Here is a 17,435-nt window from a genome sequence, read left to right as displayed (position 1 = left end):
AACATGGCGTATCCTCTGTCCACAGCATCTTTTACCCATCCTCTCGCCCATCCCAGCAGCTCCTTCTCAGATATTACCTCCCATGGGAAGCTGCCTTTGGTCTCCTCAGGCCTTTCTTCCCTCTCCTGGGCAGACCAATTCCTTCTTGTCCTGCTGGGCCTTCCAACATGCCCACACTGGACAGTGCTGTAGTTATATAATCCACTGGCTGCCATTCTTATTTCATTCTGTGTTGGGCATCCGCATTATGCATTGTCTTGGAGCCCTCGGTGCCGTGTGCTAACTGTGTGTATGGTACAGATACTTCTTAACTTCTAGACCGGGAGTTATGACCTGACAAACCCATTGTAAGCTGAACGGACCCCCAGTTTCAAAATGCGTCCATTTTAACTAGTGAATTTTAACTAATTTTAACGATTGATTTCCCTGGCTTAGCCTCACCACTTACCTTACGGCCTGCAGCAGAGCAAGTCCCGTAACACGCAGCCCACTTGATAATACACTGTGTACCTAGTGTGATTTACTGGCTGCCCTCCGGAAAATGGTGAACAAGATGCTTCTGATGCTTGTGTGGGTGAGCGTTGACACCCTCATAAGGTCCAGAAACCCTAAGCTAAAAAGAATGAGAACTGTGGGTAATTTGGTTTTGATTAATGCAGTTTAAGTGTCAAAGGGCCCAGTCTGTGTGGCCTTGTCCTTCGGTGTCCAGAGCCCTTTCTACTTCACGAGGGCCACCAGGCTGCTTGACTCCAAGGAGAGGATCTCTGTGAGCTTAACCATGCTGCATGAAATCCTTCCAAGAGTTGGGTTCAGGATGGAATTAAGGGTGCTTGGGACCTCTGGAGAATGTTAAAAGGTAAGGAGATGACAGAGAAGATAAGAACACACCTATCACAGGGGACCTGAGAAGCCCCGCCCCCTCCCTGAGTCCTTGTCTGCCAGGTGCTCCCACAGCATTATTCTACCCAGGCCTCTACTGGGAAACACTGATGTGGAATGGGGACAGAGATGTCATATGTCAGAGGACTCCTGACAATCAGATGGACAGGGAGACAGCCTTCTCTTTGCTGGTCTTTTCTCCCACACACTTAGACTTGCATTCAAAATCACTTCCCAGCACCCACTCCTCCTGCCCATCCCCGAAATGTACAGAAAGCTTGTTTCAGGGCGGATAAGATGGCCATTGTGACCACCTACCACCTATGTTACAGTTTTTCTCTACAGATCTCCTTTGGCAAATTTAGGAGCAAGTACGTCTCTGCATTGGTATAGAATTGTCAGATAAAAACTACACGCTCCACGTTACTGAAAGAACTTCACACAAGCTCATTACACCAGGCATAGTATTTCTTCTTGTCTTGGGAACACAGCTAGTGTGTGTGGAGTGTAGAGTCGCTAGAAGCTATGTTTAGAATTCAAGGGTTTAGCAAGCAATGATCCCTTGGCAATAGTGGAGGAAGAGCCCAGAACCAACACTGCTCCCATATCTCATGCTGGCTATGGGTGTGTTTATCTTTACAGATTTCTGATGGATGCATTCTGATACCCACCAGTGACTTCTAATTATCAGCTGCTAACTCTCAACTTCCCTCCAGCTCTCACTGGCTCAGACTTGGCATCTATCAGCAGTTCCTTTTGACACCCCCCCTCTTGTTTTGAGAAGGTGCCTGTCATAGAATATTAACGCTCAGTGGATCACTCCCCTCAGAACGGAGAGGGAGACCCCCCAGATAGAATCGAATGCGACAGGAGAGATGAATTCATCGACATCAACAGCTCCTAATGAAGACAGTGGCTGGGCGCTAATGGGAACCTTAAGGAGCTAGGCTTGGATTAAAGGCACCGCGGCTTTCCAGTGCAGATGTCCCCTAATAAATCACATGTTGGAACTCATCGCTTACTCCTTGGGTCCACTTTTAATGAAGACCATGGTGAGCTTGCTCCTCAGCGCGGGAACGAATGGGAGCCAAGCTGCCATCTTCAGTCGGCCCAGGTCAGCCTGGAACGGCTCATGATTGTTCTCTGATGTGCAATGAGTGTGTGCTGCCGGGCAGGCGGCTCTGCAATCAATCCCGGCTGCTGAGCTGTGGGCTGGGCCCCCCGCCACCTGAGCCTCAGGTTGGAATCATCTCTTATATCCCCATTAAACCCTGGCCCCCCCTACCACATGGGAGAATTTACAGGAAAAAATGAGGTTTTATTAAAGCCGGGGACCTCCTTGACAGTACAGAAGGCCTAATAAGAGCTATATGGCTCTCTTATCTTGGATGAGACTTTCCATTTTCCCAGAGTCCTTCCTTTTGTTGCTGCTGTTGCATGTCCCCATTTCCGTGGGCGCCTCATTATTTGGCTAAAAAATGCCAAAAAACCAGTTAGTAGCCAAACTATCCAACCGCTTTCCCTCTCTAATGAAGGCCCCATGGCTTGGAGTACGTGTGTTTTAATGTCTGAACACAGTGACTTCAAAAGGTGTGTGAGCAACCCAGTACTTGTGTGATCTGGATTTCCTAGAGGAAAAAAAAAGAGGTAGGCCAGACAAATGGGTCCATCTTTGTCCTGTGACCAGGCATGCACACTCCAGCCTCTCACTGTGGCTGCCTCGCGGTTCTCACAGCATTTTAAGCATATCTACAACTAGAGAGACCCAGCCAGCCTGACCATAGCACCCAGTATTGGGGGCACCAGGCACACACTTTACCTTCCCTTGATTTCCTCTGGCTTTGTCTGAGCCTGGCTGAGAGCATTGCAAGACCGCGCTGGCCAACCACCGGGCATCTGCAGCAAGTTTTCCTGCAATCTCTGTACTAGGACTGCAGATAAACTCAGCCAGATACTTGTCAAGAGTCAGGCTAGCTTGCCTGCTTTGCAGATTCGCCTTTCCTTCTGATGACTAGCCACACGGTACTCTGACCCCTTGCAAAACTCAGTACACTTGTCTGTGTCAAGTGGAAGAGTGTGATGATGGCCTTTACTAACCACACCATGTTTTGAAGGTGGTTGGTAGGGATAACGGAAAGTTCTTTAGAAAGTTCTCAGTATTACGTCATTGGCCTCATGAACGCATTTCATTATTTTGCTAGTCATTGCTTCAGAGATGCTGGTTTCTGTAGCTCTCGTGGATGTCTATGCCAGACCCTCTGCAGAGCCCCCAGATAAAGCTTACCTTCTTCAGACTTCCCAGCTCTATTCCCTTATCGGTGAGAAAGTTGAGGCTTTTAGAAACTGTGCAGCATCACAGTGAGTGCGGAGCCAGAATTTCATTTTCCAGATGCTTAACCCGTGACTCCTGTGGGCCAGACTCTGGTAGCGCTGAACTCGACCTTTGTGGGTTTATTCCAAAAGCCACGTTTCCAATTCATCCTTAGGGCCCCCAGGGTTAAAACAGCGACAGGGTGAGAGCAGACATCCTGCCCCAGAAAGCATCAAGTCAGGAAGTGGGCACGCCGGTTGGCTCAGTGGCTTCTCTTTCTTTTAGCATGGAGCCTGGCTGCCATTGCTCAGCTCATACCACGAAGAGAAGAGATTCTCCCAGGACCCATCCTAGCATACCAGAGGACCCAAATCCACCAGCCCTTAGGGGAAAAGGCATATTTACGATGAGGGAAGAATGGTTTATGTCTTTGTTACTCTTCTAGTGTGATGAAGTGATATCACAATCAAGGCAACTTATAAAAGAAAGCATTAAATTGGGGGTTTGCTTGCAGTTTTGAAGGCTAGCTTGTGATTATCGGTTATTGTGATTACTGAGGTAGGAAGCATAGCAGTAGGCAGGCACGGAGCTGGAGCAATAGCTGAGAGCTTTACATACTCATCTAATGGTAAAAAGTGGCAGCAGGGGATGGGGTGGGGGTGGGGGAGGAGAGAGAGAGACTGGGAATGGCACGGTCAAAGTCCATTCCCAGTGCCACACCTCCTCCCACAAGGCTATACCTAATCATCCTTCTTAAACAATTCCAACTGGCGACCAAGAATTTAAACACATGAGCCTATGGGGTTCATTCCCATTCAAGCCACCACCGTTGTTTGAACAGGGCACCAACTACATCATGTCCAGGATTGGTACGGTGCATTTTGTTCCAGGGAATTTAAAAAATACCAAAGAAGTTGACTACTCAATGTTATCATCTCTACCTTGGATTCCATCAATCTTTCTGCTCCTTTGGGGTTGGGAAATTTGAACTTTCTGCTGGCAGAAACAATGGATGCCTATGTGGCATAAACTTTTCCCAAAACATCATGAGCATGATGGTGGGGACCATGGAGGATGAATTGAATGATAAAACTCAGGTTGGGACAAGAATCAAGCAAGAGTCCACCTGAGATGATGATCAATGATCAGTAAACCAGAGCTGATCAAAAGTTCATGACTTTGGTACTGGAAGGCCCAGTGACATTTTTCATATCTATCAAAACTTCCCTTTTCACCCAAGGTTATAAATATCAGCCTGTTTACATGGACCAAGGTCCTCTTTAGGAGCAGGGGTAGCCCAGCTCTCTATGTAAGACATGAGAAGAGATCAGAAATATTGCCGTAGGCCATGATGAGGGTCGTCCTGTCCCTGAGACCACTGCTTTAGTTCCTTCCTACTAGGCACTGGCATGACAATCTCTTGCTCTTGCACCTTCTCCGTATTCTCTCCTGAGTGGCCCTCCCCTACCTTTTAGCCTCTTTGAGATTCTTTTGGGAGCGCTATTCAACCATGTGCTCTCCCATTGGAGACATTGGAGGTCCTGGTGAAAAATTCTCTAGAATCCATTTACTGTCACGGAGATGCAGGGAGAGCTCTAAGACCCTGGTGGCAAAGAAACAGAGATGCTGAGGCTACTTACTTGGAGGGTGTCTAGGAAATACCTGGTATGCTCTGGGAACTCATTTTGGTAAGTTTCTCCTTGGATACCCAAAGGTTAACTTCTAGGGTTTCCCTCCCATCTCTCTACCCCTACCTAGCAGCACATATGCCTTTATTTTACTGCTGACCCCAGAGGGGTGCCAATCCACCCCGCTTGTCTATTCTGGTATTTTTTTTCCACTCTTTGCTGCCTGCCTCCGCCCACCTGTGGGGCCACGATTTGCAGCAAGGACTCACATAGCCACCAGCTCTCATGTGTGCCATGGTCTTCATAAACCCTCACTGGGGAGCCTCAGAGACAAAAGTAGGTTGTCAACTTTTGGGGTGAGTTTTGCCCTTTCAAGAAACAAAGTCCTGCCGAAAGCAAGGAATGTTCTAGCTCAGTCCTGCCCGTGAATACCTGATGTGGGGGCAGGGTAGGGAGGGTGGGAAAGGAGGAGTCAACAAAACTCAGAAAACAGCTGTTCTGCTACACATGGGCGTTTGTTTGTGTTCACTCATGTTAGTGGTATAAGATGAGTGGGAGTAGGCAAACCACGCCCCCTGAATCCGGTAGAGCTGATATCACTAAGGGTGAGCATCCTTAGGTCTGTAGATTGACTCCAGGATCCCCTGAGAAGGTACCAAGTCCTTTACATAACACAGCACAGTGTTTGTCCCAGCCCTGTGCACACCCTCCTGCATGTCTGCATCATGTGCATTCCTTGACACAAAATGATTACTCTATATAAATAGCTATTAGACTATTGCTTAGAGGGAAATGATCAGAAAATCTATACATGTTGAGAACATGGCTCAGTGGTTAAAAAACCATCGTGTTCATGAAGAAGACGCCATCTGAGATCCCAACACTAATGTTAGGAGGCTCACAACTGCCTGGAACTCAACTCCAAGAGATCCCACACCTTCTGTTCTTTGTGGACACACACACACACACACGCACACTTAAAAATGAAAAGCTAAAACTAAAATCATTTTTTAAAAAATTTCTACACAAGGCCAAGGAGTATCACCAAAGTGTCACCAAGGAGGTCATATTCTGGCTAAGAAATCACATGACCCTGACTCTGGAGGCCAGTAACCCCCTTGTCATCTGTCTTCTACCTTGTAACTTCAGCCTAGGGTCTCTCAGGCCAGGGAACCCACAAAGCAGAGCTTGGTTAGGGGAAAATGTACATTCTGCTTCCCGATCAGGAACCGGCTTGGGAGGAAGAGCAACCAACCTTAGCCCACCTTTTCAGCCTGAAGTGCTTGGGTTCTCTGTAAAGTGGCCGAGCCTCCAGCTGGTTGTCTGGAGCCACACAGCATGCCACCTGTTTAAACGGTCCCTGCTGCTCAGGGGACTGTCTTGGACCTATTAGGCATCAATATCATTTCTTTCCAGAACACCTATAAAAGCACACTTTGTTTGATGAGCTTGTTATTGGCAGTGATGGTGTCCAAGCAGTCACAAAATGCCTGCCTGTCGGCTGAGGCTTCAGCGGGACATTTGTCTGTCAAAGCTGACTATAGGTGCCTCTCTTTGGGGTGTATATTATACCCGTGGGAACGCTCCCTGCCTTCCGCACAGCCCCCTCACTTCTTCCATTAGCAGAGCCAGTACAATCATTATCCCGCCTCCTTGGAAGGCTCCTCAGGTTTGTGAGCAGATAACAGGAGCCATTGACCCTGCTCCCTTCCCCCCCCCCCCTCTCTCTCTCTCTCTCTCTCTCTCTCCCTCCCTCCCTCCCTCCTTCCCTCCCTCCCTCCCTCTCTCTTCTCCCCAGGCCTGGGAAGCTTCCTGCTCACTTCATCTTTGTCTCCAGGAAGCCTTGTCCTGTCAATTTACTGAGAAGGGAAAATATGCTTATGATATCAGCAAGGGGTCTGCTGATGCGTCTTAGCAGGTTGCTGGCGCCTGGGTGGCTCTTGGGGCCTGAGAATCAAAGCAGGGGCTTAGGCCACTAGGCTCAGTGTTGTCTTTGCTGCTGATTTTGCCAGAGGGGAAGACAGGAGTTGAAAGGCGCTTTCTTGGTCCACTGGCAGAGGCACTATGGATCCGGGTGGGAGAGGGTTCTATGCAGACAGGCCAGGTCGACAGACCCAGGCAAGGAACTGAAAGCAATAGCTTGAAGGATCGCAAGGCTGGGGATCAGAGCGAGTGTGGGAAGCAGGGCAGCAGGGGAAGGAAGTCCCTCATGAGGTCCTGAACAGCTGACACTTCAGACTGTGCAGGAGGTGGATGCAAGTCCAGGTACAGATCTGCATCTGATTCCCAAGGTGACTGCTGGAAATCCAATGTCCCCACATGCCTTGTGGCTGACACCAGCCGAGTTCATCCTGGCAACCACACAGCTCGGAGGGCTTTGCTTCAGGGCTCTGCAGACAAGTGCTTGTCAGTTCTCTTCAGCTACGGCCTTTGTCGGCAGCTGATGTCTGAGATGGGCGCGGTGCCCAGGGCAGAGTCGGATGTCCTTGAACTGGGCAGGAGGAGCCTCACCTGTGTGCTTGCAAGTCAGATTCTCGGAGCCCAGTCCCTTGTGCTCTCCCACGTGTCAGAACAGGGGCGGCAGTGACAGAAGAAGACAGGACTGTGGCTCCTCCTCCACTCCTCATACCCACGGGGGGACCCCAGCATCTGGGCTAGCGCCTGGACATCTGCCCGACAGGCTGTGGCAGGGAAGAGCCGAACAGAAGGAGGAGAGCCTGTGTGTGCGTGTAGAGGCCGCTTCCCTTCTCCTTTCTCGTTCTTGGGACATCACAGCTTCTCTTTTCCGTGGGATCTGAAGAGTTGATCAAATCGTTTTTGCATGCTAACTTAAAAAGGGAAAAAAACTAACTAACCAGAACAAAATACACAAACATGCTCCCTTGTACTGCCGCACAGGGCCCCTCCAATCCTTTCCCCACAGCGGCCACACTGCCCCCTGCCCATGGGTTATGCTGTGGATGTTTGTCATGGCTCAGGTCAGCACCCTGCCAGGAAGCCCATTTCCTCTCTTTCTACTCTGATTATACCTAGGTGTTTCCTCTGTTGTCATAGAAAACTTGTTCCACCCCTTGATTTCTGCTGTCCCTCAGGCCTGCAGTCTGAGCAGAAGAGGACATCAGAGAGTAAGCCTGGCAAAGGATGACAGTTTCCAGTGGGAGAAGTGGGCCAGCCACCCACCTTTTCCCTAACTAATGTGGTAGGACCAGGTCCACCTAGAGACAGAGACAGGCTCTTGGTCATCCTCTCCTCCTTGGCTCACTCCTTCCTGTGTTCTCGGCAGGCCCCAGATGTGTGTCCCCCCTTGAACACACCTCCCCCATGGAGTCATCTATCTCAGCTAGACATGCCCAGCATTTGACTAGCGTAGCTTATGTTCGATGGCTCTACTAAACAGCATCAGTAACTTGCAGGGAGTGTTTCAGCTTATAGCTCTGTAGTACAGCCTGAAAGGAAGCCAGGGCAGGCACCACAGATAGGAACCTGGAGGCATGACCCCAACCAGAGGCTGTGAAGGAACTCTGCTCGTTGGCTTGCTTGCTCTAGCTCGCTCAGTTTACTTTCTTGTATACCCCAGGACCACCTGACAAGGGATGGCACTGCCCACAGTGGGCTTGGCCTTCCACATCAGTCATCAACCAAGAAAATACCCCACTAGCTTGGCTACAGGCCAGTCTGATGCGAGCGCTTCATCAAGTAAGGTTCCTTCTTCTCTTTTCATTTGTCTTAGGAGGTAGTAGAGCAGGGGACCTTGCCTCTTGCTAGGCAGGACCTCTTGGCATGGGAAGTGGGACACAGACCTCAGAGCTCTCACCAGATGCTGTAAAGCAGTGGTTCTCAACCTTCCTAATGCTGTGACCCTTTAATACGGCTCCTCATGTTTAATACGGCCCCACAACCATAAAATTATTTCACTGTTTCTTCGTAATTGTAATTTTGCTAGCTATGAATTGTAAAGCAAATATCTGATGTGAGAACCCTGTGGGGTTGCGACCCACAAATTGAGAACCACTGCTTTCAGTGTCTGCACAGCTGTGAGCGCTAGGAGCGGCGTGGGAATCACCAGCATCACTGCCGCTCACTGCCAGGTTTCCAGTGTGGCACTCCTCATGACCAGACCCTGATTTTAAGATAAGTTCTTTCCTACTTGCTCATCTTAATGCTTTTCTGAAGGAAACCATGAGCTTACTGGAGGATGGGTAAGCAGGAGACTGTGAAGGGGAAAGAGCCCTGCCTGCCAGGACTAGGGATATAAAGTGGTAGGTCATGGGGCCCCTGCCTTTCCCTCTCTCGGCCAACTGCCCAGTATCAGGAATAGACTTTGTTTTCTAACCCTTCTAATTTGATGAGAAGACATGCCCATTAATAAATGCCCAAATACAGCTTTTGGGAGCCTCAATAGGAGAAACATTGGTCATAATGAATGTCTATCAAGGGGTATTTGGCTCCATCTTTCTCCAGAAGGTCACCTTTATTGAGATGGATAGCAGCCCTAGAGTCTTTCATTGTGCCCATACATGCCAGGCTCTTATAGCCTTGCACGAGTAAGGCAGGCAGCCTGCTGATCTCCAGACACAGATGGAAATGTGTGAGGATGAAGCCGTGGAGCTGTAGTGACCTCCTTCTGTTCCCAAACTGTGCAGTATCCCCTCTGGTAGTCCAACTAAGTCTGTCTGATCTCATGGGAATTCTCCTAGTACGGAAAAATCTCTGCTCTTGGGAATGGATGGTTTTCCTACCATCTGCATCTGCTCTCAGCAAGAAGGTGGGCAGAAGGCTGGCCATCAGTGGGCCTTTTGAACTCCCATATCTTCCGGACAGGTTTACCACTGCAGACACCAATTTCCCACCCAGAAACGAATGCCGGGGGCCCTGTCTTTTTAAATAACCTTCATAGGCTGTCAAGAGGATTGGCACCCTCGGCTGGGATGCACCCAAGCAGCTCTGCCTCATAATGGCTCCATGTTGGCATTCCACCACTGCTCCGTCGTCGCCGAGAGGGCAGGATCACAAACTCTGCGCTCTCGCAGACTGGCCCTGCTCGCGCCAGCTGCCAGGCCTTTGTGGAACAAAGAAAGGCAGTGTGTTTCTTTCTTTGTAGCCCATTATTTGAAAGCGGTGTCTATCAGAACATCCTATCATTAGCTCCACATGACGAGGTCTGAACATAAATATGTCACAACCGAAATGCTAATGGCTTCCTCCCACCATGGCTGCCCACCCTTCCCTCTTGTACCCTCCCCCATCCCCTACCCTTGTCGCAGATGGAGCTGCTTTTTCAGGGGTGACATCTGAGTGGTACCCCTGCCAAGGAAAACACAGCATTCGACGAGTGAGAATGTTCTTCCCCACAGGCCCAGGGACCACCTGCTCTTCACACACCAGGAGTGATAAAGTGGACAGGCTCAAGCTGTTGCTCCTCTGTCCTGGACCTCCGACAGAGCAAAGTAGCCAGGCAACTGCAGTCAGGAGGCATCCGGAGAAGGGAATATCCTAGGTACTCCTGGCCAGGCACACATCATACGTACTAAGGTCAACGTGAATTTCTTCAGTCTTTGCCTTCTTAGGATCTTTTACTATCTCTACCAACTATGTCAAACAGGCATTACTAATATAACTTTAAGACTGGAGGCGTGTGGGGGTTCCTTTAAAAACTAAGTTTATGATTACTGGAGGATCTACTAATTTATTTCTGAGTAATGACTAAAAGGTATTGGAAGCAGGGTCTCAAGCAGATTTTTATACATTCGTGCTCATGAGAGAACTGTTCATAGTAGCCAAAGGTATACACAATCCACGTCAATTGATGGATGGATAGATAAACAAAAGGGGATATAGCCATACAGTGGAATATTATTCTGCCTTGAAAAATGAAAGAAATGCTGGAACATTTTAGCAGCAGGAAGGGATCTGAAAGATGTTACGTTAATGAATAAGCCAGTCGCGAAAGGATAGCTCGTCTGTGGTTATGATACCGAGACTAGTCAAATTTTACAGAGACAGAGCAGGAGGGTAAGGAGAGAGGTTGCAGTGAATTTGCATTGAAAATAGAAAATCTAATGTTATTTATTTTATTAAAGAAAAAAAGGCAAGGCATGTCTGAACCTATTTCACAAACTGCAGAGTCTTATCTTTCCCAAGATCTTTGGGTTCCATGTCTAGAGATCTTTCTAGTGAACCAAGGTTGGGCATATACATGACATGGTCATTTACAAGATTCCTGCTTAAGTCTATCTTACTTATACTATCTTACACTATACACTACTTCTCTGAGCCTATATAAGATACAATGTCTGAATAATTCTTCACTGATGCTTCAGGCAGTCACTATCAATCAGTCAGAGTTTGCACACATCTTACAACTCACTTTCCATTTATGAATTTTTGTTTTGTTTTGTTTCAGTCAGGATCTCAAGTAACCCAGGCTGGCCTCTAGTTCACTCTGTAACTAAGGATGACCTGAATTTCTAATTTCCCTGCCTTCTTCTGAGTGTATGGATTACAGCATCTATCACCATGCCCAGTTTTATGCAGTGCTGGGGATTGAACCCAGAGCTTTCTGTGCCCTTGGCAAGTACTTTGTCAATGGAGACACATTCTTTATCGATGGAGACACATCCCAGCCTCCATGCCTGCACTTTGACATTTGCACCAGTTTCTTAGTCTAAGTATGTTTGCTCTGCCACTGTTTTAGAGAAGTGTGACACTGGTGTCCCCTTCCCTGGGGAGTCCCCTTTCCGGGAGGGAGCACTGGAGTGAGTTACAATGGACATGTGCATCTCAGACCTTGCCGTGGTCCTTTCCCACCTTGGTCTGAGTTGGCCAAGTACCAGTATCTCTCAATGGTCTCATGCCTTAAATGGCATCCAGGAAGGTGACAAGACATATGACCAAGAGAGGACTCTGCAGGCGTCTAGTGGACTCGCAAACCACATTTGCTAAACGCTGGCCACCGTTTAGTTATGGCCAGCCTGGACTGGTAGCTGCCAACTCTCCCTTCTTCTCCCTTCACATCCAGTTGTGAAGGAAAGAACCAGAACAAAATAGGTGTCGATTTCTCTTCTTCTTTTGTAATGCCCCCTCTTTCCTTAGAAAGATCAAAGAAGGACCACATAGAACTCTCTTTTTGTTTTTATCCCCCCCCCCCCATTGTAAGAGAACACAGGAGGGAAAATTCCAGCAGACAAAATTGTTCTCAGACGTCTCTTTATTTCTTTTCAGTGGCTTTGATTGAGGTCCTATGGCTTTAATCAAAATATTCAGGGAGGCACAGAAATGATTCAGTTAACTAACTCCTGGCCCCACAAATGCTTTTCCTTTTCAAATGCTTCCTCCTTCCTCTTCACACACCACATCTTTAGTATTATTATTTTTTCTTTATTAATGTGGGTAGGAGAAAATATTCTTCCAACAAAGGAGAAAGTGAGGACAAGAGAAAAATTTTTTTTCTTCTGAACTAATAACTGGATGCTGGCGCAGCCACTCTGCAGCTGACAGACCCCTCTCCAAACTCCATTGTCCCTGCCTCCTTCCCACTTCGCTGAATTCATCCATCACTCTGAGCGCGATGAATAAAAGGCCCAATAAAACAATCAATCCATCACTTTTTGTGAGCTCACTTGATGCCGGCAGCAGAAACACAGGTGGGCCCTGGTCAGCGAATTCTCATCCCAGGCATCATGAGTCCGTGGCAGCCTTTAGAGATACTAGTCTCTGTCACTGAGCTGGCACCAGAAGTGGTCCCATGGCTGCCATCACTGTCTTAGGCACATCTGAGATGCTGTTTTCTCTCCAAGCACCTTTTCATGTTCTCGGGAAGGAATTCACTGGGCTCCAAGGCCAATAGCTGTAACTACCCCTGGGGGGCCTCAGTATGGCAGAGGCCTTGTGGGGATGGGATGGCATGGAAGACCGCCCAGATTAAGGTCACCATTATGAAACAGCTGGTCCCACAGCTGGTGGTGCGCTCATGGATGGTACTCATCCCTTTGTTGTATCTAACATTCATCCTATGAATGTTTAATGAGATACTACACAGGATTGTGAGAAGCTTAGTTACCAGGAATGAAATGATGCATGGCAGACATGACCCTGTACTCCAGCTCTGTTTGATAGAGCCACACAACAGGTTGGGAATGGGGGACACATAGAAGCGGACATGCCAGCTTGAGGCCTATGCCTGCTACCACCAGCCCATACAGGCCTCTCTACTGATGTCTTCTGAACTACTGGATTGGTGGAGAATCTGGCCATAATACAAAAATTAAGGCATGTTTTCCTTCATGCCTGTCAATTTTTTTCTTGGCTTTGTTTGATTTTGTGTCGTTTGGGTTGAGGGAAGGTACTACTGAACTCTGGGGTCATTGCTTGGTCTTGTCACCTCCAGTGCCGGGCACAGAAAAGTCAGTTTATCCCCCTGAGACCCCTGGAGAACAACTGATTGTGTTTCAGACATTATCTTTGCCCTGATCCCAACAGTGTTTCGTGTTGGAGTTGTGGGAACAGAGGGGACACCCAGAACCTGGGAGAGATGCGTAAATTGGCAGAACATTGGGGGCTATTCCTGCAGGCTTTTCTTGAAGTTTGTCAGGAAACATGACAGGTCACAAGAACTTCACGCTTGTGTGAGGATGGTGGCCTGGAAGACCTGGCGTTATGGTCTCCTGCAGTCTCTGAGACTGGACTGGAGATAGGCGAGTTTGGGAAAAGGAGGTACCCACACTTTCAGGTATGTAGCAGTGGTCCTTAGAGCTGTGGGCTTTGGGAGGATGAGAAAGGGGATGCTGGAGTCTGTCACAAGTCCCTGAAGGGAATACATTTGTGAAATGTTATAATTACCCTTCCACAGCTGAACTCCATGGCAAATGAAAACTCAATAGCAATTGAGAACTGCATAGCAGTTGAAACCACACAGAGGCTATTACTGTTTCTCAAATGATGCATTCATTTAGATAAGGCAGGCAATTATACATCTTGATTAGACCACTGCCCCCAAGGGGATAAGGTATTTTTTAGAATTGTCTCCTCCTTGTAAATAATGCCATAGAACTGTAGCCCAGGTTCCATATGTCTTCTCTCTCTCTCTCTCTCTCTCTCTCTCTCTCTCTCTCTCTCTCTCTCTCTCCTTCTCTAGACCTAAATGGTGGGGTACGGGTAGAACTCAGCAGTATGCACGTCACAGACATTTCTGTCACTCCTCTCAATCTTAGGGCCAGTGTGACACATGTACAATGATCACGGCAGATGTCAAGGGTAATAATCATGACAACAATGATTAGACATGTGTTTTCCTTTCCTTTGCCAAATTTACAAGCACTATTTCTTTTAAGGACTACAATCAAACAGAGCCCGTGGGATGGCTATTACAGGCCTTGATATTTTTTCCTTGATACTCTTCAAAACACCTGAAGGTGCCTTGCCTGTTTCAACACAACCCTGTTTGCTTTCCCATTTTACAGATAAGAAACTGAGTCCCGGGTAGCTCAGTATTTTCTAGGGATAGCTTGCTGGTTAAGCCAGGACCCAGAGCCCAAGTCCTCTGCTCGTGGGGTCTATGGCTGTCAGTGAATGCTTCCTGCATTTATGTCAGCAGCAGACACTCTCTGTGGGCCCTGCAAGCCTGTTGATTTTAGGCTCGGCCTTGCTGGAATTTCCCCCTTCTCGCTCTTTACGACACACCACCCTCCTCCTACCTAGAGAAAGCCCATCTGGTAATGCTTAGAACATGCCTCTCCTAGTGTCACCAACGGCCATATAGTCCCTTTCACCTTCTCTTTAGAGGTTCATCTGTTGTAATAAACCATTTGCCCAAGTTTTAAACAGTCTTGATTTTTTTATGCCTTTATTCCTCCCGCCTATCAGGTTTCCCATGATACAGCAGACACCAGATTAATATTCCATAAATGAAGGCATGCACTAAGGAATTAACTAGGAGTAAATAATAGCCTGGAACCTAGAAATCACCATATCTGAAGCTCCTACGCAGCTAATTATTTCCAGGGAATTTAATAACACGCAGTCATCTTCTTGCCCAGCTTTCTTTCCACAAACACACTCTTCCAAATTATTTTGCCAATTCCTGCCCTACTTAGAGATGCTGCTGTTCCTTGATATATTAGTAATATAGTTCTTAAGCTGATTTTTGGACCTGGGAAGATAGCTCAGTCGGTAAAGCGCTTGGTTTGGGAGCATAAGGCTCGAGAGTGATGTTCAGAACCCACAGAGAAAAACCTGTTGTGGCGGTATCTGCTTTTAATCCCTGTGCTGAAGAGGAAGGGACTAGCAATTCCCTGGGGTTTGCTGGCCACCAAGCATCGCCTATTACAGTGGTTTTCAGGCTGGGAGTTGTGACACCTATGGGCCACATACAATCACAAAAAGAATTTTATGCTTTGCATCACCACAACATGAGGAACTGTATTAAAGGGTCGCAGCATCAGGAAGGTTGGGAACCAATGGTGAGATTACGGCTGCTCAGACACCTTGCCTTTAAAACATCTAGGTGAATGGCACCCGGGGAACAACAGCCAAGCTGTCCTCTAACTGCTGCATACGTATGCAACAATATGTACACTTACAAGTGTTTCTGCTGGTATGCAAGTGAATACACACACACACACACACACTCACACACACATTCATACCCATTTTCTTCTTCCCAAAGAACACAAGCCATTGCTCCAGGGTCACTTTCTCATAGGAAGAACATCCCTTAGACAACCTCCTCCCGTTTTCTGATGAAAACCCCAAATCACAGACACTTTCTAGAGAGGACACACATCTGGGTTGAATTGAAAGTGTAGGGGAAAAGGGTTCGTGCGTTCTGAAACATCTGGATAATTAAATGACTTCACAGTGCCCTTCCAGATGGTTGGTGGCACAGAGATGCAGCCACAGAAAGACTTTGTTTTAAACTTTAAAACCGACTTAATGGGGGCCGTGGAATCTGAATCTTCTTCACAGATCCCCGGCTCCATTGAGACACAAGGGCAGGGGAGGAGGAGATGCTGTGGTCCTTTCCGCTGCGTGGAAGGTTGTGTGTCCAGTTGCCTTCCGCCTCCAGGTACACGTTTCCCTGTAATTCCTCTCTCAGACACTGGCTTAACAAAATCCTCCACTTTCACTTGGGCTCAGCCAGGCACTGTTATTTATTTATTAGAGTTGCCTGCAGAGTTCTGAGACCACCGGGTGTACGCACAAATCTATAAAAACACACAATGCAATTTCCAAACACCGCGGTAAACTCCCCCTGAAGAGTGCACCGTCATTGGGGATGTTAGACTGAAAAGTCCTGTGATGGAGGCAGAGGTGGTTGGCTGGCTTTCTGTAAATTGAATGAGGATGGAGAGGAACAGCCCTTAATTCTTCTTGGGGAAACATTTGAGCCCCCACACGGGCTCAGATGAAATGAGGGAGGCTCCACTTGATCCTGTCTTTATGACAGCCCGGTGGGCAGACACTACACTGAAAGGCAGGAATTTTACTATGTAGGCCTTAGAAGATTCCAAAGGGGACCTGGACTAGGAGCCAAGCTCTTGCTTGAGCTCGGGAGACACTGTGTATTAAGAATGTGGGAATTAATCCTCCTGTGGGGCTGGGATCCAGGACAAGAGCATCTTCTATGAGTTAGACCCTTGTGAGAAGTGGAAAGAAGCAGAAAGGCCTCCGCAGAGCCTTGTGATGGAGGTGAAGGGGTATAAAGGAAAGAGGGAAGCTGAAGGAGATGTAGGGCAGAACTGGCCTCAGGAAGTCACCTGGGCATTGCTTAGTGTTCTCAGATGAACGGTCAACATAGACACAGCCTCCTCCCCTTATCCCACCTTCCCCAGAGAGACGGGCTTTTCCTGTAGCTTCTGTGGAGGAGGTCAGGAAGTCCTGTGGGGTGAATTGAAGGTGCTTCTGATAGACTCTTGTTCCTGGAAGGGACCTCGTGCTGACCCACATTCCGTAGCCAGTAGGCTTCTCAGTCCGTTTGGACACTTCATCACTCTGAAGCAGAGATATCCTCTCTAATGCGAAAGACCTGAGAGGCAGACTTTCTTGAGAACTTGTGTCCCTATGTTCTTCACTCTGTCATGTGACCCCCTCATGGGACATTTTTTGTTGTTGTTCTGTAACATGTTTCTTCTTCAGAGAAAGAAGGTTGTTTCCAATCCATTCTATGGGAGCCTCCACAGAGAGAAAAATTCTTACTAAACTCCATTGTTTTTTGTTTTTTTGTACGTTTTTCTAAGTTTTGTCGTTCTGCTCTTTTGACCATTCCGACTTGCTTTTACCTGGAATTCTCAAAACTTGTTTGACCTATTGAAGCTGTACTGCCTGGCTCAGACCAATTGTCTAACTGTGACCTTGTTTTGTAATACCCGTACCCAAGACTTCTGTTTGGTAGTCAACAGCAGTGAACTCAGATCTGCCCTGGGAAATGACCACAGCAGGCTCAGAAGACTGGAGATGGCGCCTCTCCCCACAGGGGTGAATGGGAGTGAGAACGAGGGACTACTTAAAGAATGAACCTTCCGCGTTTGTTTCTTAACAACAGCATTGACCGACTGCAGGAAGTTCATCTTTAATATCACTGTTTATAAGCTGCTTGGCGATGTTTACCATGGTTATAATTG

The 17,435-nt window shown here is 47.8% G+C and overlaps 1 protein-coding gene across 5 annotated transcripts in view; it reads left to right on the top strand.

Annotated features, from left to right (window-relative positions):
* The window catches only part of Plxna4 (plexin A4), a 450,745-nt gene that overhangs the window by 200,440 nt on the left and 232,870 nt on the right, over window positions 1–17,435 (top strand). Inside the window, exon 4 of one of the 5 annotated variants that reach the window (XM_050147957.1) lies at window positions 1,522–1,834. The exons of the other annotated variants lie outside the window; for them this stretch is intronic. Coding sequence (XP_050003914.1) covers window positions 1,522–1,563 — 42 coding nt within the window. The 3' untranslated portion in view covers window positions 1,564–1,834. Of the gene's footprint in view, window positions 1–1,521; window positions 1,835–17,435 lie in introns of those variants that run through there. 5 annotated transcript variants of the gene reach the window in all.

The sequence above is a fragment of the Alexandromys fortis genome, unplaced genomic scaffold (genome assembly GCF_014885135.2).
Source record: "Alexandromys fortis isolate MF-2015 unplaced genomic scaffold, M_Fortis_MF-2015_v1.1 scaffold_57, whole genome shotgun sequence".
Classification (NCBI taxonomy): domain Eukaryota; kingdom Metazoa; phylum Chordata; class Mammalia; order Rodentia; family Cricetidae; genus Alexandromys; species Alexandromys fortis.
This window is presented reverse-complemented; position numbering and strand designations above follow the sequence as displayed.